This window comes from Sturnus vulgaris, chromosome 10 (assembly GCF_052056855.1).
Source record: "Sturnus vulgaris isolate bStuVul1 chromosome 10, bStuVul1.hap1, whole genome shotgun sequence".
NCBI classification, from domain to species: domain Eukaryota; kingdom Metazoa; phylum Chordata; class Aves; order Passeriformes; family Sturnidae; genus Sturnus; species Sturnus vulgaris.
The window spans coordinates 22,310,415-22,334,642 of NC_142252.1; the positions used below are offsets into that span (position 1 = coordinate 22,310,415).

Genomic DNA, 24,228 nt, shown 5'->3' on the forward strand with positions numbered 1-24,228 from the left:
TGTGCATTTACTTGATATCTTCTATAAACCCTTCTGCCTGGCAGCTGTCCTTCCAAAATTCAAAGCTTTAACTCAAATCTGTTTTCAACCCTTCCCTTAGTAAGGAATATTTATGTTGCAAGGAACTGATACAAAGAAAATTGGTCAGGAATTGAAATTTTGATGGACTGAAAATAAACATGACTGAAAATGAACATGACATTTCTCACGGTGAACACCACAAAAATTAGCCTGAAAAAAATATCAAAAATGTTCAAAAGCTTAAAAACCAGGCTCCCCTAAGATTAATCCCACAGGAGATCCTCAGCATAGGGTAACTTTTACAGACATGAGGGGATGTTCACAGAACTATTGAAATGTGAAGAACCAGCCCATGTGTAACCCAGATCAAAGCTCATTTTACCTGCAGTGAGACAGTTCTTGTCTTGGTAAAATCAGCCCCTGTTCCTTCTGAGCAGCACTCCCTTCTCCCTCCCCAGCATAACATTTTTAGCTACACAAAGCTAAAATTACCATTTTCATCTAAATTTGAATACAAAAGCTGCCTTACCAAGTCCAGACTATAATACAGAAAGGTAAAAAGCACCAGCAATACACTCAGGAACCCCATTTGTGAAACCATTCAAGGAGGCAGGGCTGGAAACGTGGTCAAGATCCCCTTTTCCAAGGGAGCCCAGCAGCTCCACAGAGAACATCCCTGAGGTGCTGGGCTGGCCTGCAGGAGCTGCCCCAGCAGCACAAAAACAGTGAACAATGTGACAGATTTTGGAAGTTCTCCTTGCATGAATAACTTTGGGAGCAATATCTCTGCTGTTCTGAAGTGAGTGAATGCCAGGGAAGCCAATAACTGCACTTCAGCCAAGATGCACCTGTTCCCAGAGAATTCCAAAGAGAAAACTCCTATTGACTGAGAAAAACCCCTTTATTATCCAAAGGTTTGTGTTTAGGATCTGTTTCAAAGGAGCTCCTCCCTCTGTCTCACCTTTTTCATAACCTCTGTCCTTTTTGTATTTTGCACAATGAGGGAGGAAATAATTATGTGTCTCTGCTGACAGTGGGCACTGCTCCTCCTCTTCCAAATGGAAACAGCAGCTAATGCCCCTGCTAAAATTTCCTGTGCTATGTGTCATTCTCCTCTCTGTCTATTCTCAAGAAAAAGTTATGAAATGAAAAGGATGATATTGTTCCTTTAGATATTTATTTATGAACATTTTTAGATACTTAAAATTAAGTTGGGGTGGAGGTTTTTTTTAATAAAGAACATTCTAGAGCCCTGAAATGAGATATTGAAGAGTAGAACTGCTGTGGGGGGGGGGAGGAGAAAAAATATGTCCACACAAATGGCATTACTACTGAACTCCTTTACTTCAGTCACACACAGAGCTTTCTACACTGACAGGTCTCAGATATTCATGCGAGCGTTTTATTGGCATCAACACTTAGGGGAGGTCAGTGGCAGAGTCACATGCAGGAGCATCCAGAAAAGCAGCACTTGAGAATCACGTGGGACAGTTCACACAAAGTCTACCACAGTCAGAGAATCAAATCCACTGGGCTCAGCTCGTTCCATTTTCTCTGCTCAAGCAGTGCAGCACGGGCTGTGATGTCCCTGCTCTGCCTCGTCAGGGACAGGAGGAGATCTCAGTGTCCACATGTGCTTCTTCAGCTCTACAAATGCCCACCAAGCTCTGCCATTTGCATTGTTCAGAGCTGCACACGTTCTGCTCCTGTCTCATTGATCAAGTCAGTCTTTGGACTGTAAAAAAATTACAAATAATGGATTTGCAGTTTTCTGCTTTACAACTCACTAGAACAAGAAACAATTGTTGACATGTACACAACTTTATTTTAAGGACACAGCAATCACAATGACAGAAACAGAACCATTAATACTGTAAGCTTTCCTCTGGGAACTGACTTGCACACAGTTAGATCTGAAAGCGTTTTGAAACAGTATCTTGGGGGGAAAACACAGCAAACCTTAAATATATTAACTTCAAACTTTATGTGCTTATCTCCTCCTTTTGGTAGCTGGTGGCAGTTAAAGCTTTTCAAAGTCGTGGCCACTTGAATTCATTGCCTCAGGGTGCATCACCCTTCCCATGAATAACACGGTACCTGTGGAGAAAGGGGGGAAGGAGGAAGGGAGGGAAAGGTGTCAGAAGCAGGAGGAGAAGCTGAGGATTTAAGATGATGAATACCAACAATAACCCCTAGAGCAGTGCTGTGTGATGGTTACAGAACAAATGGCACAGGAAATGGCTCCTTGTTTGGAGACAGCAACCAAACCTGAGCACTTGGGCTTGTCGGGAGAGGAAGGGCAACCAACAGGGTTTTCTCAAAAGGTTTCCAACCTCAGATTTCTGGATTAGTAACAAGCTTTGAGGTTTTAGCTACAGCTGTTGGCAACCCCTCTTTCTACACACAAGGGTTCTGCAATTTTAAGAACTGCCCCAAAGTGAGCAAGTTTCACTCTGTCCTGATTTGAACTCTTCTTTTTGGGGAGATTTTTGGATACTGAATAGCAATAAAGGCCAGATATCTGCCTCCAGATATATTTTCTGTATAATGTGTCTACAACAGTAAGAATATTTAATTTTATCATGGTTAAAAATCCCCTAAGAGCTGGCATCCTGCCTTGCTGGCCTGCTTTCAGCCGGGATGGAGTTTACTCTCTTCTCAGTGGCTCGTTCAGTGCTGTGCTTGAATGAAGTCCCAAAGTGACTCTACCTCACCAGACTGAACATCACTGCCACTGAATAGTTTAGTAAACACTGATCCTGTGGTGGGAGCACAAACACAGACCCATAAAAACTCTGAGTGCACAGCAATGTTTTATCACCCAGTCACATCCACATCATTACAGCAAATTACAAATACAAGACTCAGGAATTATTTAATCCTTGCCCCTTTTGCTGGTGAGTGCTGCTCTCATCCCTCACCTGCCACAGAGCCCTTGGAGAGCACACCAGAATTATTCCCAGCTGTAATGTCCCTCCATTATGCAAATCATTTGGGACTGGGAACATATTTCACTGGTCTGACTGCAGCCAAGCTCTCAGGCAGTGCAATGATAATGGATACTCGGGGCAGTAACACTCTGTTCTCACAACAGAAATGGTGAATTTTTCTTTTCTGTGAGCGTTTTTCAGGGTTATGTCAGATGCTGGTGTTTTATTTGGAGAAAGAGTCAGGGCCATGGAAAAGGTGAGTCTTTCAATATTAAGTATTTTAAAACAAACTAAGGGAAATTCGTAATACAAGCCCAATGCATTGGTCAAAACATGCAATTTTCCTTTGACCTCTTGAAGAAATGCTGTGAAAAACCCAGAGGATTCTGCAATATTCTCACCTGTTCTTCTATTTCTGACCAAAAAGAAGAAGGGATGGTCCACTATGACTTGGGGATAGAGCACTGCCATTCTGCTGATGGCAATCATTCCTAGAGGAAACAGAACACAGAACACAACTTGTCAAACAGCTCTGCCCCTTCTCCTGCTCTTCAGCAGAGACCTTTGTGCAGCCACTGGAGTCCCACACTCAACACCAAAACACAGCAGGGAAATATTCACTGAAAAGGAAAGAGACCTGCAGAGTAATTGCCTATTCTGGCTTTAAGAATGATTAACAATGCAGAGTGCTGCAATTTCCCAGGTTGAGGGAGCAGCATATAAATTTTAAGATCCAGAACCTTCAGAGGAGTTATGAGTCCTGCTCACTCACAGAGGGAAGTGCACTGCATTAACCAGCACTGCTGACCTGTTTTACACAGTGCACAGGGAAAGGGAACCCTTAATTACTTGGAAACATGCAAAAATTGAATAGAATAGGCTGATCCTGCAGCTTTTGGCTGGTGTTTTTAAATAATGCAGAGCTAAAGGTAAAATTAACTGTGAATTGGGCAGAATTTGGCCCTTTGTTATTTTTATTTGGAAGTGTATGGATTTCTCCAGGATATTATTACTAATTCCTAGTGGTTCATTTACTTCTAAATTTTCACTCCACTGTTCATAAAGACTGGAGCATGTCCACAGAGACAGCTGGGCACAATTCAACCCAAACCTGGCAAGTAATTCTTCCTTTCCTTAAGGACTGGCAAAGTAGAGGCAATTAGAAATCACCTACTGATACATATGGGCAACAAATTTAACTTATCTTCATGTGACAATCTTGTAAACCAAACACCATTAATAGGGGACAGCTCTAGTTGTGAATTCAGCACTTCCCATCTTGTGTCTCTGAATATGAGCTTAATAAAATGCAGCTTCCACAACAAACCCTCTCCTCCTAACTCTCCTGCATCAAATGCCTCTGACCATCTCAATTAGCAGGTGAAAAATGATGAATGCTCAAGTTCCATAAAGGAAACATCAGTTGCAGTCTGTACTCTCCTAAAAATCAGGAAAAAAATAAAGAAGTTTTTCACAGGATGCTCAAAATTCTTTGTAAAATATGTTACAAAAATGCCAGCACTTCTGATTTGCAGAATTCTCTTCTGCAAGCAGCACACTTGCTCTGCTGTGTCTCCACGCTGCTATTTAGCTTTCCTGGCTGTACAGCAAATCAGTTGTAAAAAATTAATTAGCACAGAATACCCAGACATTTGATTTAATTCTGCTTTTCAGTCAGGTACCTGAGGCAGCAGCAGCTTCTGATCCTTCCTCATTAACTTCTAGAAATGCCTTGTGTAATGCCTTTGCAAGGTAAAGTTCCTTGTTATCTGCAGAGGAAAGGGGAACATATTTCAAGTGGCTCAACAAAAAGATTGAAGCATTTAAAGAACCCACCCCAAACACAGCCAAAAACCCAACACAATTATCCACCTCCTACAGCAGGCAGGGAAGGAGAAGAGATTTCTTGTATTAAAACACCTTCTGCCAATTCCTTTTAACAGCACCATTTACCTCACTCACATTTGTAGTGCCCTCCTCCACCATGGATATTAAAATAGCTCAGCACTGCCCAGAGCCCAGTATAGGAGAGGGGGTAAAAACGGCCCTTGGACACAAGATTTTAAATACAATTAGTGGGAAAAAAGATTATGACATTATAGGCAAATACTTAGATGGAAAAAAAAAATTCTACACTAGGTACAACATGGGAAAATGAGGTCTTTTCTTTTTCTATTATATTACAAGAAGCTGAAGATAAATATTTATTGCAAGAACCACCACAGAGCTAGCTTTTTTTTCAGTCTTGTTTGTTTTCCATCCTTCTTTGTCAGTATTTTAATTTCAGTCCCAGCCTGCTCCTGCTGAAGTCAGTCAATGTTTCACTGGTTTTTGTGGGATGCTGAAGGATCAGCTCTATTGGAATATTCACTAGCTGTAACACCAAAGCCAGGAGGAGCAGCAGTTGGAAAAGTCTTTCCCAGCAGATCTCATTTGCTGCTCTGTACACTCAGCACTGAATTAAACCTCCCAGTTCAGCTGCTGCACTTCAATCACACCAACAAGAGCCCCAAATCATTTCCTCTGGGACTGTGTGCAATAAAACACACACAAGGCTGCTAAAACTGGCACCAGTTCTGGATTTCAGTCCCAAGCCTTCAGCAATGCTGTCCTGAAAGCTGGGATCGAGTTTCCACCCTGTTCCTTCAAAGCATGGGACATGCAGCACCACCTGCCTTTAACATTAGGCAAAAGTCTTAAACCTAAATACATTTTTATGTTCAATAACAAGGAAATGCCCACTAAGCCTAATCACATATTTCTATCACTTCTTGATTACTGCAGCACTGAAGCCTGATCCTGTGCTCTGTAACATTCACAGAAATATTCCACGTTTTTGCTTTCAGTGTTTTACTTTTCATAATTTGGTGCTTATGGAACTCCAAGGTGTATTCCTGATGAGGACCAGCACCTCAGAAGATTGGTCTCCACCTGATGGGCTCAGAGCCCCTAATTCTGAGAGCACAAACACTGCTAACATTTGCCATCAGGTACAAAAGGTTGCTTACTTGTGAACGCTTTCAAGATCTGAGTATTAAAACCAACATTTTATGTTGACAGAGCACAAAGATTGCCACTGCAGATGAGATCAGTACACTCAGGCCAGTCCACTGTACCAGCTATGGAATTGTTGCTTCAGAAGAAGATACAAAAAGCCCATTTCACTTGTAGATGAAAGCTGCAGAGAGAAAAATATCCTCTCACCCAGCATGTGCTTTATACCCTAACCCAAGTTTCTATACACAGAGTGCCTTTATTCAATGTAGTATTGAGAGTTCTGATTGCTCTGGAGCAATTTCGGTTTTTTCAGTCCTGCCAATCCCAAAGAACACCCAGCAAAGATTCCTGTCGTTAAGTTTTTCAGGAGAGAAACACTTCCTATTTGTTTTCCATTTGTTGCCTTTCACTTCATTGGATATCTTTGTCCTTGGATGATGAAAAGAGCAATTCCACATCCCAAATTACCTTCTCTAGATTCTTCTCTTTATATTGCTACTATCACATCCTTCTCATTCATCTCTCCCTGCAGTGAATGAACATTTTCCTGTGAAAGCATAATCCTGTCCCTGAGAGTTCAGGCAGCTTTTCCTTTGATCCAGGCTGTGACTGCCACATCCCTGGCTGCAATGCTCCCATCTCACACCATCCCCTCAGGTTTACCCACCTTCCCTTACAGCTTTCACCAGGACCAGGTGGGGCTCACCTGAGCATCTCCCATCACTTCACTTCTCTCCAGGAGCTTCTCTGAACGTGCATTTCCACAAGAACCAACCTGACTTGGTTGTGAACATCTCAGGGAAGTCCCCCGGGGATTTGGTGGCCAAGTTTCAGCTTTGTGCAGGTCTGAGGCTGACCCGTGGGGAGTGGGAGGGAGCTGGAGCTGCCCCCCAGTGAACACGACTCTGCTGGCAGCACACTGCATCTGTCACTACTCTCCATATGGCTGCAACCTCCCACTCAGCTGCCAACTGGCTGCTCGGCAAGTCTCATTTAAAAAAAAAAAAAAAAAATACCATGTGGGTTTATTGGCTCTTCTTGCTTAGGCTGTCCCAGAAAAATTATATGGATGTCAGTCAAGGCTTCCAAGAGTTATTTACTGGACTTATGCTCTTCTACCTATTTTATATTGTGAAAGGAAGTCACTGAGATCCCCTCATTGCTCACTGTCACCCAGGTCACCTTGCATTAAATGTAGCTGCTTTTCAGGCTCTATAAAACAGCCAGAAATATTATAATCATTTGAAGGAGAAGGGGAGGTTTAGTATTGAAATTAGTTCATCTCTAAGTCTTGAGTGGTGTTAAAACACTCAAGTAGCAAATTTATGTGATATGATAAAATTGCAATGATAATATCTCAAATAGCAGAAGTTGTTTCAAGATTATTTTGGACACCTGATGGAACCAGATGCAAGTAAACACTGTCAAAGTCTTTCCTGAAAGTGAGAGTCAGAATACAGAGGAGCTGACAGCCCAACAGGAATGTCCTCCCACTCACCTACAGCAATTGTCAAAGAACTTAAATTTCTGCAAGAGAGTGCACCTGGATTAACACTTTCTCTTTGGTGGCTCAGAATCCAGACATTCCAGAAGGTAAAGCTGGTCCTTCTGCTTCCATTTTTCAGATTGAGGGGAAACAGCAAAAAATTCTGAATATTGAAAAAAAAAATCCTGCAGTTTGTTTTATATCCACTAAAGCCACATAGAATTTTGCTGAGCTCACCACTCTGCCTGCATCTGATGACAGGATTAGGGTCACTGCTGAAATTGCAGGAGACTTTCCCTGGCAGCCAGAGGAGGAAGAGAGGATTTTTAAACCCAACCACATTTCTCAAAAATCTCTTTAGATTTAATTTGATTTATATCTTCCTAAATTAAGTGTCCAGTTAAAGATTTTGTTGAAATATCTGCATTTAATTCCTCACGAAGTGCCAGATGTTCCAGAGGGCTGACCCTGAGATGGACATAAACTTCCAACTTCCACTTCCCTGCTACTGATGTCCCATTCAGGTGTCTGTAAAAGCCAGCTTTAAATAATTTCTCTTAATGACTTTTTTTCCCTTCCTCCATCCATCTTTTAAATTATGAAAATTAAAAAGAGGGAAAGTATTCTGCATTTTAATTACTTAAAAGTTCATTTAGACAGCATCAACTGTGGGGTTTTCATTAAATGCATTACTTCAAAACCATTTTTTCATTCTTAATTTACAAAGAACCTTTTCATGCCCAGGTTGAACAACCTATTTTCAGTGAAAAGCAGGAAAGCTACAGTAAAATTCTCATGAATTTTCTCTATAGACTGCTCTATACTTAAATAACAAGTAAATCTTTAAATGGCAGAGGAGTTAATTCAGTCATGCAGAACGTGGAGTTTTGATTTTGTACAGTACCATTGTCAGAAATATAAAACTTTAAACAAATCATTAGGCACATGGATTGAGACAAGCACGTGATTCTTTCTGCCAACCTCTTGATGAATAAATGCCCCTGATATATAAATGAATTTTACATGGAACTAAATAAAAGCCAGGTGCTGCCTTTGTGGTTCCCTGTGCATTTTCCATTCTCCTTGGAGCTTTTTCTCAAGTAAATAATTTCCTATAAATAGACCAGAATTTAGTGGAAAGCTGACTTTTCTTTGAGCTGGCAGAGAAATTGAAGGTGCTTTTCTTCAGAAAAACACTATTTCTTTGAAAAAGGGTTTTTTTTCCTTTATTTCTCCTCATATTAGCTCAAGCCAGCTTTTCCCCAGTTTCCCCAGAAAAAGTGAAAGTGGCAAACCAGTGGAAAAAGAGACATGATACACAATAAAGAATATTTCAAATTTAGGAATAATGAAAGGCTGTGAACATCACAAACGTTGCTGTGTGAATGGGAGAGGAAGGTTTGTCTTTATTACCAGAACTCTGACTCAGGCTCACAGGTGTGACTGTCCCAGGCTCAGACAATGGAGAACTGAGATTTCCCACCTGCTGGGGAGTAACACATGGAGCTAAAAAAACCCCAAAAACCACACAGGTGGCAGTGTGGCACCTCAATACAGAGCAGCAGTGGCTGCCACATCCATGGAAGTGTCCAAGGCCAGGTTGGACAGGGCTTGGAGCAGCCTGGGACAGTGGAAGGTGTCCCTGCCCATGGCAGGGGGTGGGTGAGATGTTCTTTAAGATCTCTTCCAACCCAAACCATTCTGTGGCTCTATGAACAGCTTTAGGAGATATTAAAAGCATAAATATCTCATTTCCACATGGATTTTTAAGGGTATTGGCTATTTCAACTTCTGTTGAATGCAGGTGGCATTTATGACTAAATTGCTTTTATCTCCAAACTCTCCCTTCCTGTGCTGCTTCCAGGAACCTGGGGAGAGGAATTAATTGTGCACCAGCTTAATGCTCCTCCTGCTGGGAACAAAGAGCACTGGAGACACAGAGTGACCCCTCTGGGGTGTGAATCCCATCTGCCACCCAGGCACTGCAGCCCTGCACTGCTCCAATGAGCATCTGCCTCTTGCAGGGGATCACACTTTGTCTCCTGTTCTAATGAGACCCAGTTCTGAAACACTCAGAGTGAACTCTGCCAGGTGAGAAATGTCTTTCCTCATCTACCTTGAGAGACGAGAGAAGTTCTTACCAGACATGGCAGTGAGGTCAGCACTGCTGCTGAACAGCTCTGTAATTCCCAGACCTCTCCAGACATCCTTCAGATCAATTTCCTGTTCTACTGTGAACCTGGAGAATGGAAGAGAAAATTACAAAAAGCCAGATGTAAGCACTACTTACTGTTATTAGAAGATTAAATTTTTCTAGGTGAAAACACCAAGATAAATAATGCAAAGTAGGAGATCCAGAGCTAGTGACACCTCCCAAAAAATGCTTATAAACAAATGAGTTTACTCACAGCTGGATTTCTTCTAATACAGAAGCAATCAAAAATATGCTAATGGTATGTGCAGCCCCTGCTCATAAAACTGCAGTGCAAAATTATGCAGCAGCTAATAGAAATGCTTACTTTTTACACAAGAGGTTTTCTCTAAAACCTGAATTTAATTGTGCAGATACTAGAACAGAATATCAAATGAGGCAAAGGACAGCAGAACTTCCCAGAGAGCTGCTGGCAAAGGAGGAGTAAGAAAGATGCTCCATTTTCACTTCGATGGTATAAGAAAGACCAGCTATGAATATGAATATAAAGCATTTCTGATTCAGCTTCTAATTCGTGTGGTGGCACAATTGTAATTGGGTTTTGATTGTGAGTAAAGAGCAAGGAAAACAAATAGTTGTTAATGTAAATGCACCGAGTATAACCTGGCAAAAACCCTGTTCTAGGCTGGGTTAGTGCATTGGAAGGACAAAATGAGATCTATCCTGAGGGCAAAATTTTGGGCAACCCGGGATAGTGGAAAACAAACAAAACCTTGTTCCATTTACAGACTGATTTTCAAACACTGTAAAAGCTATACCTGGTGTCAGTAAAACAACAAAAAAAAGACTTTTATGTGTGGCCAGAAAGAAACTGGACAGCTGGAGGAACAGAGAAATATGGTAGAAAAAGAATAGTAATAGCAGGTCCAACCAGAAAATAGCAGATGTCTTCAAACACACGAGGCTGACTATAAGTGCCTGTAGGGGTGAGCTCTGGGTGCTCTGGAGAATGAACAAATAAATTATTAGTGAGTTACAATATGCTGGCAGTGCCTGTGATGTCCTACACAAAGCATGGGCTGTAGGATGCTGTTCTGGCTTCTGCAGCCACTGAGTCACACACAGCCACAGCTCAGTCCTTGGTGACAGGGCAAAGGAGTGTTAGAACCAAATAAATGTGCTCCTCTGCAATCTCCTTTTTTGGGATTAAACTCCCCAGCTCCATGGAAGAACAATTTGTTCTTTTCAGGTGAAAGGCTGGCTCAGAGATGTGGGCAGGGCACAGCTGATGAAAAGCTGACATGTCCAACACCTTGGCATGCTCCAGCCTTGGCAACTTGAAAAAGAATCATCTGGACATCAAACAGAACTGGGGAAGAGCCAAGTGCATCTTCCTCACTTACACAAACCTGAAAAAAATCCAGTACATAATCTACTTTCATAATGAACTTAAAAATGTCATTAGAAGCCAAAAATCTGGGGTGGAATGGATATTATCCAGAATTATCATTATCCAGAGAAGAATTTTAGGACTTAAAAAAGGATCTGGAGATAGCTCAGGACTGATAAATCACTGGTGGCATCAGCAGTGCTCATATGCACGCTGTCCAGACCAATTCCAGGGCATGCATGGAATAAAAGCACAGGAAATTATTCTTGTGGTTTTATTGCCTTGGAAGGTCTCAAAAGAATCACATGAGACCAACAAAAAATTCAAGAGCTGAAGAAGCTTCTCATGGTGTTCTGGCAGATTCTGCATCAGTTACTGTGGTAACAAGGCTACAAGTTGTTCATTCAATCAAATTTCCCTGACCTTTAGGCTCCAAAACTAAAACCACTTCTACTCTCTCAACACACTTGTAAAACATGTCCAGATCTACTTTAGAGACTTTGGTAAAAACACCAAAAAAGATGAATTGAGACTTGATTCCCAATGCTAGAGTTAGGACAGTCCTGTGATCCTGTCTGTGCACACTAAAGAAGCCCACAGAAAATAAATTCAGAATTATTTCCTTCTATATTATATTTACATTTAAAGGTTTTGAAAAGCACTTCCAGCTTTATCTACTTTACAGAGAATGCAAATGAATGTTAAAATGCATTTTATAAAAACTTCAGTGCTGTCTGTTTCCCTTTTTGGTTTTTATTTCACCCCAATATTAAATGCATCAAGCTTTCAACACAATTTAGGTAGGAGCCAGCAGTGCCAAATGAGTAAGGAATATCAGCAAGAAAAGTGTGGATGGAAAGCAAACTTCGAGGTAAAAAATAAGAAAAATAACTGCAAAAAAGCATCTTTTTCCAACTGCAGAGTACCAGAGTAAGACAGAAATGGAAATCAGGTGGGTTTCAGTCTCTGGACCATGAGGCAGCAAACATCTGCTCAGGGATGCAGCCTGACCCAGAAATCAGCTGTGGCACAGGATGCTCCTGCACTCTGAGCAAGGGGGAGGCTTGGGAGAGGTTCAGGGAAAAGATAAAGCTGGAAAGCCTCACTGAACACGGATCTGAGCAAAGGGAAAGCAAACAGAGTGGCTACAATGCCAAAGAATGCCTGGGGGAAGGACAGCAGCAGGCACTGCTGGAGACAGAGGCTCCATCCCTGCCCAGAACCTCTGGAAAGGCAAATCCTGAGCAGGAGGAGGAGTGAAGGGCTGCCCAGTATCTGCACAGGTCACTTCCTGCTTTTTATGGCCAACCAAACAGACCAAAAATACCACATCAGCTGTACAAATATCAAATGATGCCTTGAGGAAAATAAACCTAATTAACTTCCCTTCTTGGAGTTTTGTCTTGTATAAAGCCCCACTCCAAACAGATCTCCCCTCTTTCCTCACATGCTTTGAGAAAAGCAGTGAGAGTTACAGAGCAATTATTAATGAGATTTCCAATATTTTAGCTGACATGAGAACCAGTCTTTTCTCCAAAGTTACAGGGCAGCTTCCACACTCTGAAATTTAATTTCAGGCTCTGCAGTTTGACATAAACATTCAGCAGGAGTTAGCCCTCAGTCAGATTTGGATTTCTGTGCACTCCTTACAGGCAGTGAGGACGGTGCTCCAAAATCAAAGCTGACAACCTCGAGCACAGAACTGACATTGCATCCCAGTGCCCAGGCTTTGGGAATGTTGATACCACCCCTGACACTTGGTTATTTGCACTGCTTGTTGCACATAATGAACCAGATGGCCATTTTTTATTTCTCCCACAATCTTTTAGGTACTCCTGATGCTAAGAATACTCTGAAAAACGGATTTAAATACTTCAGTATCAAAAATGATGGAAGAGTCGCAACTGAGACCTTTAAAAACCACAACGAGAAATCTGAGAGAGACTGAAGATTAGGCTGAAAAACCAGCAATTCTCTGGAGATTTTAGCAAGAATCAGGACATTTTAATGAAATTTAAAACTTGCAACAGCATTAGAATAAAATGATGCATTTATGTCACTGACATTCTGTAGTTATGCATTAACACTCCACCATCAGGCCATCTTTCTTCTATTTTAGAGCCTTTTAAGACAGAAAAAAAAGATGTGTTCATCTTCTATGGTGTCATGCAATCCTTAAAACAGTGAATTTTCTGTGATTTTAAGATTTTTAGATGCTCAGGATGCACAGAGCCAAGGAGGATGAGGGTACAGGGTCTACTCATCCAGGAGAAGAGAACTGCAGCCTGCAGTGATTCATCCCAAATGCCATCGTTTCAAAAATTCCTAAGAGTTCTGAGTGAGCCAAAGCAAGAAAATCCCAGGTTTTCAGACAGGTTCCAATGGCAGAAATCCTGCAGAAGGCCAGGCAAACAGAGGGATGGCTGCATTCATTGCCTGCCATCAATATTCCTGCTTGGGGAACAGGCCCTGGGGACTGAGGCACTGTCTGCACCCAGACCCAGCTGCCATCAGTTCCAGCATCCCAGCTGGAATTTCAGCCAGGTTGTCCCCAGGTGCCAGAAGCAACCTTCAGGATTTAATACTCTGAAAACAAACAAGCAAGAGAGCAAAAAAAACAACCAAACAAAAAGCAACCCACTAACAGCAAAACCAGGCAAAAACCCCATTCAGCTGCTCTGGGCAGGAGAAGCAAAGCAGGTTGTGGATTTTTCTTTTTCTTTTCTTTTTTTTTTTTGATCCTTCCTTCCAGGGCTCAGTCTGCAGGAGCTGGGTGGGAATGTGTTCCAGTGGACAGCTCTGTGCCTCTTCTGTGGTTGTATCTTAAAGACAATCAGCACTGGCCCATTCCTCAGCAAAACAGGAGTTAAGACAGCAGGTTAAAAAGCAAAACCAGAAAGCTCAAGGATTTTTTTTTTTCGTTTTGGTTTGGATTTTTACTGGGTTTTGTGGGGTGTTTTCAGTGCTTGCTGCTTTTTTCTTTTAAAGAAAACAACCTTTGGCTAACAACACTTATCATTTTGGCACCATCTAAAGATTTTAAAGCTATTTTAAATACATAAAAAAAAGGCAAGAACGTTTTTACAGGGACTTGGGCACAGTGGAACGATCCTTAAGAGGAGACCTGCAAACTGTGGCACCACTATTAGGTACCAGTTCCTCCCATGCTCTTCAAGTAATTTATGTTGGAAAAGCAGCTTTGTAAATGAGATTCATGGTCTGTTTCACTCCTATGCAAAAAGTGGATTAAAATGTTGATCATTTGAGTCTAGGTTAAGCTGGAAACAATGATTTGGAAATGAAAATGAGGAAGTATAATTTAACAATTCTGTACAAATCTCTCCTTTGCCATTAAGAGGAATAATACACAATTTCATTTGCACACAGATAATGCAGACAGAAATTGCAAAGTTGTGATTAACTCTGCTTTGGCAAGTCATTCAGTCCCATTACAAATGTATAAGTTTAAAAAATGTTCACTTTATAATTGGATAGCATCTTTCAAGATATAAAAATTTAATTTTATTCCACTGCTGCTTTCAATTTCTCAGTGGACAGAGCCTGGAGGCCACATTTCATAACATGCCTTTCTGAGTCACAGCATCAAATATTTATGAAGTGTTTATTTAGAGCATTGACAAAATCTTGTAGATCACCTCTGAATCCCTAATGGAAATCCAACACCTTGGGAGCATGCAATTAATCTCTGGATTTTTTGTAAGGAGACTGCAGCATTTCTACACTGAATTCCAAGCTCAGGATAGTTATCTTTTGTAATGTGAAAACACTGAGGGTGATTAGCCTGTGTTTCTACCTGGTTTGCCTCTGTATAGCCTGAATTTGCAGGTGTTTATCCCATTCTTTGAGGTTCATGAATAAGAACCAAGCAGCCTGAGGGCAGAATAAATAAGGACTTTTTATGATCACACAAACCCCAGGCCTCGAATTCCCATCTGAGAACTTGGCTCCAGAGAACCCTGGAACCTCTGCAAACAAAACCCCAAATCACCAATATGCACTGAATCCAAGTCTTAAACATAATTAATATGTTTTCAATGCCATTCATGTGTTTAGATACCCAAGATACTTAAATATGGAAACCGGTTTTTACAGATTTTCTCCATAATCAGTGGAGGATCTCCATAATCTGCAGTGGATCTCCCACTCCAGAAATTCTTGCAGAGAAGATGCCCAACTTCAGCACTTGGTGCACAGGCTGCTGTCCCAGGTACAAAAGGAAAGCTTAAGGATGGAAGAATCCTCAGATTTCTCTTCTCAAACATCCAGCTTTGCCCAAGCCTGTAGGAAAAGCAGCCTAAGACAGAACTCCCCTCCCATTTATCTTAGTGGACTTCCTGAGGCCTCTGGGACCTGAAGCTCCAAGAGAAAACAAACAAGAAACAAATGCCAGGAAGAGAGTACAGCAGGTTCAGTCTGTATAAAACCTGCAGTGCAGCTCTGTGCTGCTCCAAAGGAACTGAGGCTTAAAATAGGAGAGAAAATTTTACTCTGGGGAGTGAGAAAGAGCCCCAAAATGCTGCTGGACCCTCAGCACTCTGCCTTTAAGCTCTACAGAGAAGTGGATTCCATCTCAATTTGGGATCAGGGCACGCTGACAGCACCAGTCCATCTCAACCTAATTTATCCTGCCTGGCCTTGTTTGTTGTGCTCAGCTCCTGGACAGTGGTGTCTGCTTTGGAAAGGAGCTGATGGACTGCAGGGAGTCTGAACCTGTGAAATGGAACAGGTTCAGATCTCCAAGGCACCTGAAATCAAAGAACTGGTTGAATGATTAAAGGATTCACTTGAGTTTTTTTTTTCTGAAGCCACGTGCACACTACACAGTGCCACAAAAATAGAATAAGTGGAAGTGATTCCTTTCAGAGGTGGGCTCTATTATTACATAAACACTTCCATGAAATCATCATGAATCACTTGAAGGACAGTGTGATCCAGCTGTACATTAGTAGTGACATTTAGTAGTAAACAACTCTGCTACCAAGCCAGGCAGAGCACAGCCATGACAAATACCTAAAGGTGGAAGGAGCAGGATTCCAGGAAAGATCCTAATGGTGCATGGGGGCAAATCTGCACTGAGCACACAGCCTTGTGTCTGCAAATGCACTGACAGAAATTTCAGCCCTTCTGGTAGTGATGTCTCATTATTCTTTGCTGTTCTAAGGGAAAAAAGCAGCACTTCTTACTGGGGAAAAAAAACCAAAACCCAAAATTGACTGGAATTACCCCTCAATACTCAACCATTTGTATCTGCACAGACACACACCACTAGAATTCCTGAAAATAGCAGCACGTAGAAACCTAATTAGCACCTAAATGAAACATTTGGTAGTGCAGACTTCCAATATTTCTGTGGCTCCTGTCTAAATGGAACTCATCCATAACGAGTTCTGCACTATGAGCATCATTCCAAGTGGATGTGCTCCTGATGAGGGAACTTTCCTTTCTGGAGAGCTCTCCTCTGCAAGGGATGCAGATGTGTTGCTGAAATGACATCAGTCTGCACTGCATCCTCCCAGCCCCTGCTGCCAAAGCCACCCTCCTTCAACTTTTCCCTATTCTGCTCCTCCATCAATTTGGATGCAATTCCCCCTTTCCAGTGACATGGCAGCACGCTCTCACCTTGGCAAATACACTTCCACTTTTTGCTTCTTCACAGAATTAGCCCATTCATTGATCAAAGAGGCCTTGACCAGGGGTTCCAGTGTGGCCAGGGGAACCTCCTGCCTGGAGAGGACAATCATCATGCTGATCTCATCCCCCTCATAGGGTATTTCCAGGACCTGGTAGATCCCTCCTGCTTCGTTGGAACCATCACTGAACTCTCCTACAGGAGGAAAACAACAAAACCCCTGTTAGAACTATCTTCTTTTGTCTTTAGTTCAAATAGGCCTAATCCTAGGCAGTATTTATTAGATACTGGAACTAAAAATGACCCTTTCTATTCTATATAAAATTTATATTGGTTTCTTCATCACAAAATTTGAGGCTTACATTAGATTTCTTAAAGAATACAAGCTTAAGCTATCACCCAGTTTGGAGATAATCATTATTCTGGGACATAACTTTCAGTGGTTAGGCAGAGAAGAGCCTAAAATTTAAGGCTGCTGAGACTTCCAGGGATGTGGGCAGAGTTTTTTATTCAGGAGAGAGGATTTTTTCAGCTATGAGATTGAGCAAAATGCTGCCACAGCCAGACATTTTAGAACCCACTTGGAGCTCAAGCTCCAACTAAAAATGATCATTAGTTCTGTTGTTCAAAGAACCTCTATTTTACCAGTCCAACAGTAATGAGCAAACATTATTCATTTGAATGTTTAGCACAGCGCAAGAAAAATATTTTTGTGATAAGCAGGACTAGCTCAAGAATTGCAAAGAACTTAAATCCAATGGATAAATATTCTGAAATCCATCCTGTGGCACCAAGCAAGTCATTATAAATGTTGCTACCAGCTATAATACACACATTAGGAAAAAAAACACCAAAAAACAAACTCTCAGTCCCTTCTTTGGGCAAATAGCACATTAAAAATTCCAGGTGGAAGAAGAGACAACAGTACAAATGGATATTACTGCAACAAACCCATTAAGTGAAGATTTAGTAGCTCTAAATTGCCAAAGGTCTAACTCACCGTAGTAGAACTCTCCCTGTTGGTACATCATTGGAATTTGAACTTCACTTTCATCATCTTTAGTGAAAGAAAAAGTTCTGGTGTTTTCAGGCCTGAACTGTGACTTCCAGTTGCCTTTAAAGTAGATTGCATTGATGAGAGCCAAATGAGTTAGAGCACCAAAGTCTCTTGAAGACACAAAATCTTTGATCATACCTAAAAAGAAACCCAGCTGTCAGTCTGCATGTCAAAGTGAGCATTAAATCCAAACTTAAGGCAGCTTGAAAAATGCAAGAAAATAAAAAGCAGTGTTAACATGTAATTTCCAATTCAGATGTTTCATTAAATCTCCAATTAAAGTGCCAGTGTTTTGTAAACCTAAATCACAGTGTAGGTGTGGAAACCCTTCCATCAAGTATGTGTTAGGCAACTGTTTCTTGATCACTACTAAACATATCCTACAAGGAAGCCATGTGGAAAAAGGGTCACATTTGAATGTTTACCCTGCTGCTATGAAACAGTTCAGCACTTTCATCTTAAGGTCAGAACTTGTACAAATTTTGGCTCCAATCCAGAGAAGCACTTAAATGGGTGCCTGATTTAAAGGGACAAAGTGCACCCATTGCAGCTTCACCTGGGCCAGCTCTGAAGGAGCTTCAGTGATGTTCTGTTGAATTCAAGGCCAGGACTAAGCATCAAAAACCCACATAAATTCCCAGCATTTGTTCCAGTGGCATTAGCTCTTGAAAAGCAAAAGAGGAAAACCATCTAGCATCTGCTCTATTCATGGGAGGTACAGCAGCTGAGCATGGCAGCTGCTTAGCTCCTATTCCTGAATAAGTCATTTACATCAGAATGCAGTCTGGTACCTGCTGCAGCTCATCTCAAACGCCGTGCATTTCACCAAAATCATTCCCAGTTTGGTAAACTGGGTGCACTGATCAGATCTGTCACTGTTCTTCAGGAATTACAGCCTCCTTCAGATCGCCTTTTTGTTCACTTCTATATTTAGCTGACATTGCAATGCAAAGTGTTAAAATAAACACATTCCTCTGTCTGATTATTACTCCTTAATCCGTGGTTTAAAAAACAAATTAATTCTGCTTTCTGGAGCACATGATCCTGACTAACTGGTGTGAAATTTGTGTATCACAGGACTGGATTTCTTCCGGGTTGCTGTTTGTACTTCATTTTATCTCGAATATTCTAAGGAGGGAGGTGTGACCAACACTCACTTGGAGTTGGAAAAACACAAAAGGGAAATTAAGAAGGAAAACATTTCCAGATTTCTATTTGGCATTCGCATTTCTTTATGTTTTTCCAGCCATATCTTGCTAATACATTAATGAACTGTTAAGAATTTTGCTGCCCAGAGAAACCTTTGATGGTTCTGTTTTCTGCTCTGAGCCTCCCATCCTGCTGAACACACTGGAACTGGAAACCTGCCTGTGCTGTGCTCCTGTCCTAAGGGGAAACCAGAGGGAGTAGGCAGGGAGCAGCTGAGGGACTGGAACCACCCCAAGCTGACCCCAAGAGCCCCTCAGCTGCCCCAGTGGGCTCTGATTTTCTTTTTCCCTCAGCCAGACACCACATCCATGGGAACACTCTGCAATCTGCTGCATCACTTGCACCCAGCTATTTGTGCATCTGAGAGGCAGGGCAGTTTGTTAGGAACAGAATGGCTGCTGTGTTCCTTTGGAATAAGCCAGACCATTTTTAAAATGGAATAAAAGCATTACAGAAGGTGCTTTTCCACTTTGGAGCCATGCTTCTTCATAAAGCATTCTGGATTCCTTAAGTGCTCAGACTACATGGGGATGTGTTAATTCCTTCCAGGTCACTCCAATCCCCTAAAATTCCCAAAGGTACAACTGTGTCAGAGCCAGACCTCCAGGAATTGCTCTCAAAATATCAACCTTCAGAGTGGGCCAGAGGAACCAGAACATGCTTTGACCTCTGCACCAGGAGACTCCCAGATATTGGGATTCTGCAGGGATCCAGGAAATGCCACCTCTCTGGGAGCTGCCAAGCCAAGCCAGCATCCTGCAGCTCTCAATGTGCATATTTACAACAGTAATTTTGTGCTTAACTCCCCTGCTGAAAATTTGTGTTGTGAAACTGTTGACAGCGTTCCTAAAAATCAACTACCCTCTCAACATGCTATCTCATTTCCTCACATTGCAAAATACTACACTACACACTCCCATTTTGTGGTTCAAAATTATCTTTCTATTCCCCACTATTCTATTTCTCAGTACCTTGTGAGTATGAGTTCCTCAGAGGAGGAGTGATACTCTACACATCCAAAGCACAAGCCAATAACCCCTATGCAGACAGCTTTTCTGCCATTAGCAATAATACTTATCATTTTTAAAATAATTTAAAATACTATTAAAATGCCTATCATTAAAACAGCCTCATTCAATAGATGTTACAGATGGTAAGACCAGAGAACAAATATTCAAATAAATGTCACATGATTAACAATGACTAATATTACTTATGACAGATCATTCCTACACAGGAAAAAAATAGAAATACTAGAATTCTTTTCTTGGGAGAAGAAACTTCAGTCTCAGAACAGATAAAAGCCAAAGCACCAACCCAACATCACTGCACAAGCCTGGAAGCAGAAACACTTCCTGCAAGAAGTGTACAAAAGGATCACATGGACTTACTATTTGTGTGATTCTCCACCCATTTATTGATCTGAGTAGCAACAGCTGCACTTTGGCTGAAATCTACATTCTCTACTTCAGCTTTAAAGTATTTTTTCACCAGCTGCAGGAATTTGTCACTGACATGAAACCCGTTCTGCACGTAGAGGGAGTTGGCCATGTCCAGCACGTAGTGACTTTCTTCAGCAGTGGCCATGTCAGAAAGGTCCTTCAGGAAGGCAAACTCCTCACCTGGGGAAAGAAAAAAAAACAGCTTTGGTGGTTCAGAAAGGGAAATTATTCCATGGCTTTTCTGCTGAAAATTCACAAAAATGTTTTATGTGAAGGAAAGTCATCTTTTTTAAACCAACTTGTTTCTAAACCTACACACACCTTCAGATCTGAAGGAATTATCTCCAAAAACATTACTTAGACCCTGTTGTTTTCACTTGCTATCATGAGTCCAATTAATGAGACATTTGAGTCCCACCAGAGGCAAAATGGAAAAAAAAAATCAATGGAAATCCTTTCTACACCAAAAGAGCAATTAAAAAGATTTCTTACAGGTCCCATTTCTAAATCTTGCAACTACAAGTTCTTAACAGAACTTTTGCTCCATCCCAAATGCCAGTTGTTTAAGGAAAAATGAACTTCAAGTCTTGAAGCTAAGGACATCCCACAGCCTTTTCTATGCTAAAAGAAGGTCTGGAAATTCCCAGGATCCTTGGTGGGTAATGAGGAATCCTGGACAGGATTAAAGCAGTCTGCTTTAAAATAGGAAGCTTGTACTACTGCATCATATGCCTAAAGGTGAAATTTTAAATTAAAACCCAACAAAATAAACCTTAAACTGATTGCAATGATGTATTCCAAGCAGAAATCATGGGAACACTTTCACTGAATGCCACTCACACCCCAGAATAGTGAACAGCCCAGAAAAAATATCAACTGCACAACTCCCTCCATTACAGCTAAGGGATAATTTATTATTGTTATAGAGACAAAATGTAGATCCCAATTGGTGCTGCAGTCTCCACAGAGAGGCAGCAGCTCTGCAGTGGTTCTGGCAAATACAATTTGATGTCTGTGTTCAGAAATTTTTCCCCAAGTTCCTTTCAATGAAGACTCCAAGGTCCAGCACATTGCATGAGCAAGAAACTCCATTCAGGTTTCAAACCAGTTACTTGGATATCAATAGAAGCAATTTTGCTGAAACTATTGCTTTCCTTACCAGCTTTCACTATAATGCCTTAAAAAGGATTGTTCCAAAAAAAAAATCTTCTCTTTTCTAGAAGCCAAGGCAAGTTTACTTTGCAGCAGAAACCAAGATAAGCAGGGCGAGCTGCAATTGTTGAAGATTCAGGTACCCCAGCTGGGTTTTTATGTCAGCATCTCTCCCACACGTTTGAGCCTGCCCAGGCCATCAAGGACACCAAGAAATCAAAATGGGATCAACACCCCATGGACATGGACAGCCCACTCCCAGCCTTGCTCCTGTTCCTCTGAGACAAAAAGTAAGACAGGATGAAAAGGCCTCACCGTTTTTCAAGCTGTCAAACCCCAAGGAATGTCGGATTTCCTTCAAGGTGGTTCCATGGGCTCCCAGCTCCACCATTCCCATGGCTATGGCCATGCTCAGAGGGGAGAACAGGATGTTCTCATCCTCCCTCGTGGCTCGCAGCTGGTTGTAAACGTTCACAGACAGCTCAGCAATGGTTTCATCAGGAAAATTGGTCTTGAAGGCTTCACTTTGCAAAGCAAGCAAAGACAGCAGTCCAAGGAAATACATGTCTTGAGATTTTTAAGGTCTGCAAGATGAATTTGAGACAAAATAAGATGGTTTGAATAATATAAAATTCAAGTCGAGAGAAAGAATAGTCAACTTTTTAATCCTAAATCTGTGGGAGAAGAAAATCCCTAGAGTTCAATGCACAATGCAGTTATTTGGAGGAGACAGCACTAAAACATAAATAATGTTGTATTTTCACACTAAAATAACCTCCTCCCTTATGTAATGGTATGTTTGTGAAATCTTCCAGCCCCACACCAACAAAACACTCACGGCTACTGAAAAAAACCCCAAGGATAAAAACCCCAAAGATAAAAACCCCTTCCCTACTTCCATTTGGAGTTGTGGCTGTTTAGCAGTGCTGACCTGGAATTGGTTTGTGTTTCTGCACTTTTCCACCAAGGAGACTCAAATCACCCATTTCTTTTATTTGACCTTCTAGTAAAATGCAACTTATTTATCTAAGTCACTCTAAGCCTCCAACAGGTAAAACTGTTTCAAACACTGTAAGAGAGCTCACTGACACCTGTGACAAAGTTACTGTTCCGTGATGTTGCTCAGTTGCAAAACACATGGCAAGCAGCCAGAAATTCTTCGAAAGAAAAAAAAAACCCACATCAATCATGCCTCAGTTACCAAATAAACCCCTTTTTGTTAGTAAACAGCAGTGAGAAGTTGGGGAGCTCTGCTAGCTGGGAGTCAACCCCCACTCAGAGGACAAAGGTACTGTGCAGTGAGGAAGATCCAACAGTGGCAACAAGGAAGGAAACTAAATTTAAAAAAGGGTTAGCACCGATGCCTCTGACTAATCCATCCTCCAAGCTCTGCTGAAATGCTCTGGGGTAACAGTTCTCACTCTACCCCAGTTTAGCTCCTCACACAACTACTGATAGTAGAATTCCAGCTCCTGGAGCAAGGAATGTGTAACTTCATCCTTCCATTTTTATTTCAACTCTGTGCTACCTTGGCATGCGACCCACTCCTGCTGCAAGTCTTGAGTGAGAAACAGCAACCAGCAGAGCTCGCGTTTCAATCCCTTCCCTCTGCCACTCTGCCTCCAAGACACAGCACGGCAAATCCTCCTGAAGCAGGGGGCTGGACAGGACAAGGCTCAGAGCTTTATCCACAAGTGTTTACAAGTTGCTGTGCCAGGCTGCAGGGCTCGTAGCACAGCACACGTTTGTGTGAATGCTGCTGCTCCACCGAATCCATTTGCATGCAGCCAGCCCAAGTGCCTCTCCTTATGCTTCCCAGCAATCCTGGGGCTGCATTACCAGGGGTTTTATAGACATGACACAAAGTAAGCTTTATACAACATTTATATTCTGCATTTCATCTTCAAAGGCCTATGTAGCATTATCTAATTCACTCACACGGCACTGAATGATCCATAATTTAAGTGTTATTACTCGCATTTTATAGCTGAGAAAATACAAAGAACAACAGGGCACACACACGTGCCTTGGCAGCCACTGGTGCCAGCACTAGTTAAGATTCCTCCTGTCCCCCAGCCTCCAGCAGCCTTTTGTTCAGTCCTGAACGGAGAAAATTGAAGAGATGAGCCAGTGCAGCAATCCCCCATGGTTCAGGGGAAAAGGAGAGCTGGCCTCTCCCCTGCTCCCCATCTCCTTTCTCCTGATTCTTCCCACATATGTAAGAAATATTCCCCTTTCTAAATTCCCAATAAGATATCTACGGTGGCGTCACTTCTCTTCTGTGGATTACTTGATCAATCTTCCTCTGATTCTCAGTAAAATCGCAAAAATGCCCACTGAAGGCTCTTATTCTATTTAAGAACAGCACAGATCAGTCCCAGAAGCCTAAAGCACCAGCTTTAATCCTTCCTTGCATGTTCCAGTGCACTGCCAGAACTACCCAGCACTTCACTGCTGCCCAGTGCAAAGCACCAGTCTGATCATAATTGTTTATTTCAGAAGCACTGAGACATTATTTATAACCCCAAACATTATCAACACACCACAAACCTCCCCAACAACTGCTTAATAGCAGCTCATTTTTTTAACCTCCCCATTTATAAATTACTGACTTAAGGCTATTAAGATTTCTGTTATGGAAAATAAGTGTATTTCTCTGTGATCATGGGCATTGTAGGTTTCTTTATTTAAAAGCTCTGGAGCATGCCTCTGCCAGGGTTACATAAGACTTCAGCCAGCAAA

At 41.7% G+C, this 24,228-nt stretch overlaps 1 protein-coding gene across 3 annotated transcripts in view; it reads right to left on the reverse strand.

The window, feature by feature from the left end:
• Positions 1–1,346: 1,346 nt before the first annotated feature.
• SERPINI1 (serpin family I member 1) overlaps positions 1,347–24,228 on the reverse strand; it is a 44,528-nt gene continuing 21,646 nt past the window's right edge. For 2 of the 3 annotated variants that reach the window (XM_014884550.2, XM_014884549.2), the window contains exons 2-9: positions 21,802–22,070; positions 20,284–20,514; positions 17,627–17,821; positions 16,617–16,821; positions 9,576–9,673; positions 4,634–4,720; positions 3,353–3,442; positions 1,347–2,118 (exon numbers count right to left, since the gene is read on the reverse strand). In XM_014884550.2, the coding sequence (XP_014740036.1) occupies positions 2,042–2,118; positions 3,353–3,442; positions 4,634–4,720; positions 9,576–9,673; positions 16,617–16,821; positions 17,627–17,821; positions 20,284–20,514; positions 21,802–22,051 (1,233 nt within the window). In that variant the 5' untranslated portion in view covers positions 22,052–22,070 and the 3' untranslated portion in view covers positions 1,347–2,041. Of the gene's footprint in view, positions 2,119–3,352; positions 3,443–4,633; positions 4,721–9,575; positions 9,674–16,616; positions 16,822–17,626; positions 17,822–20,283; positions 20,515–21,801; positions 22,071–23,014; positions 23,245–24,228 lie in introns of those variants that run through there. The other variant, XM_088171057.1, reaches the window with a different exon arrangement.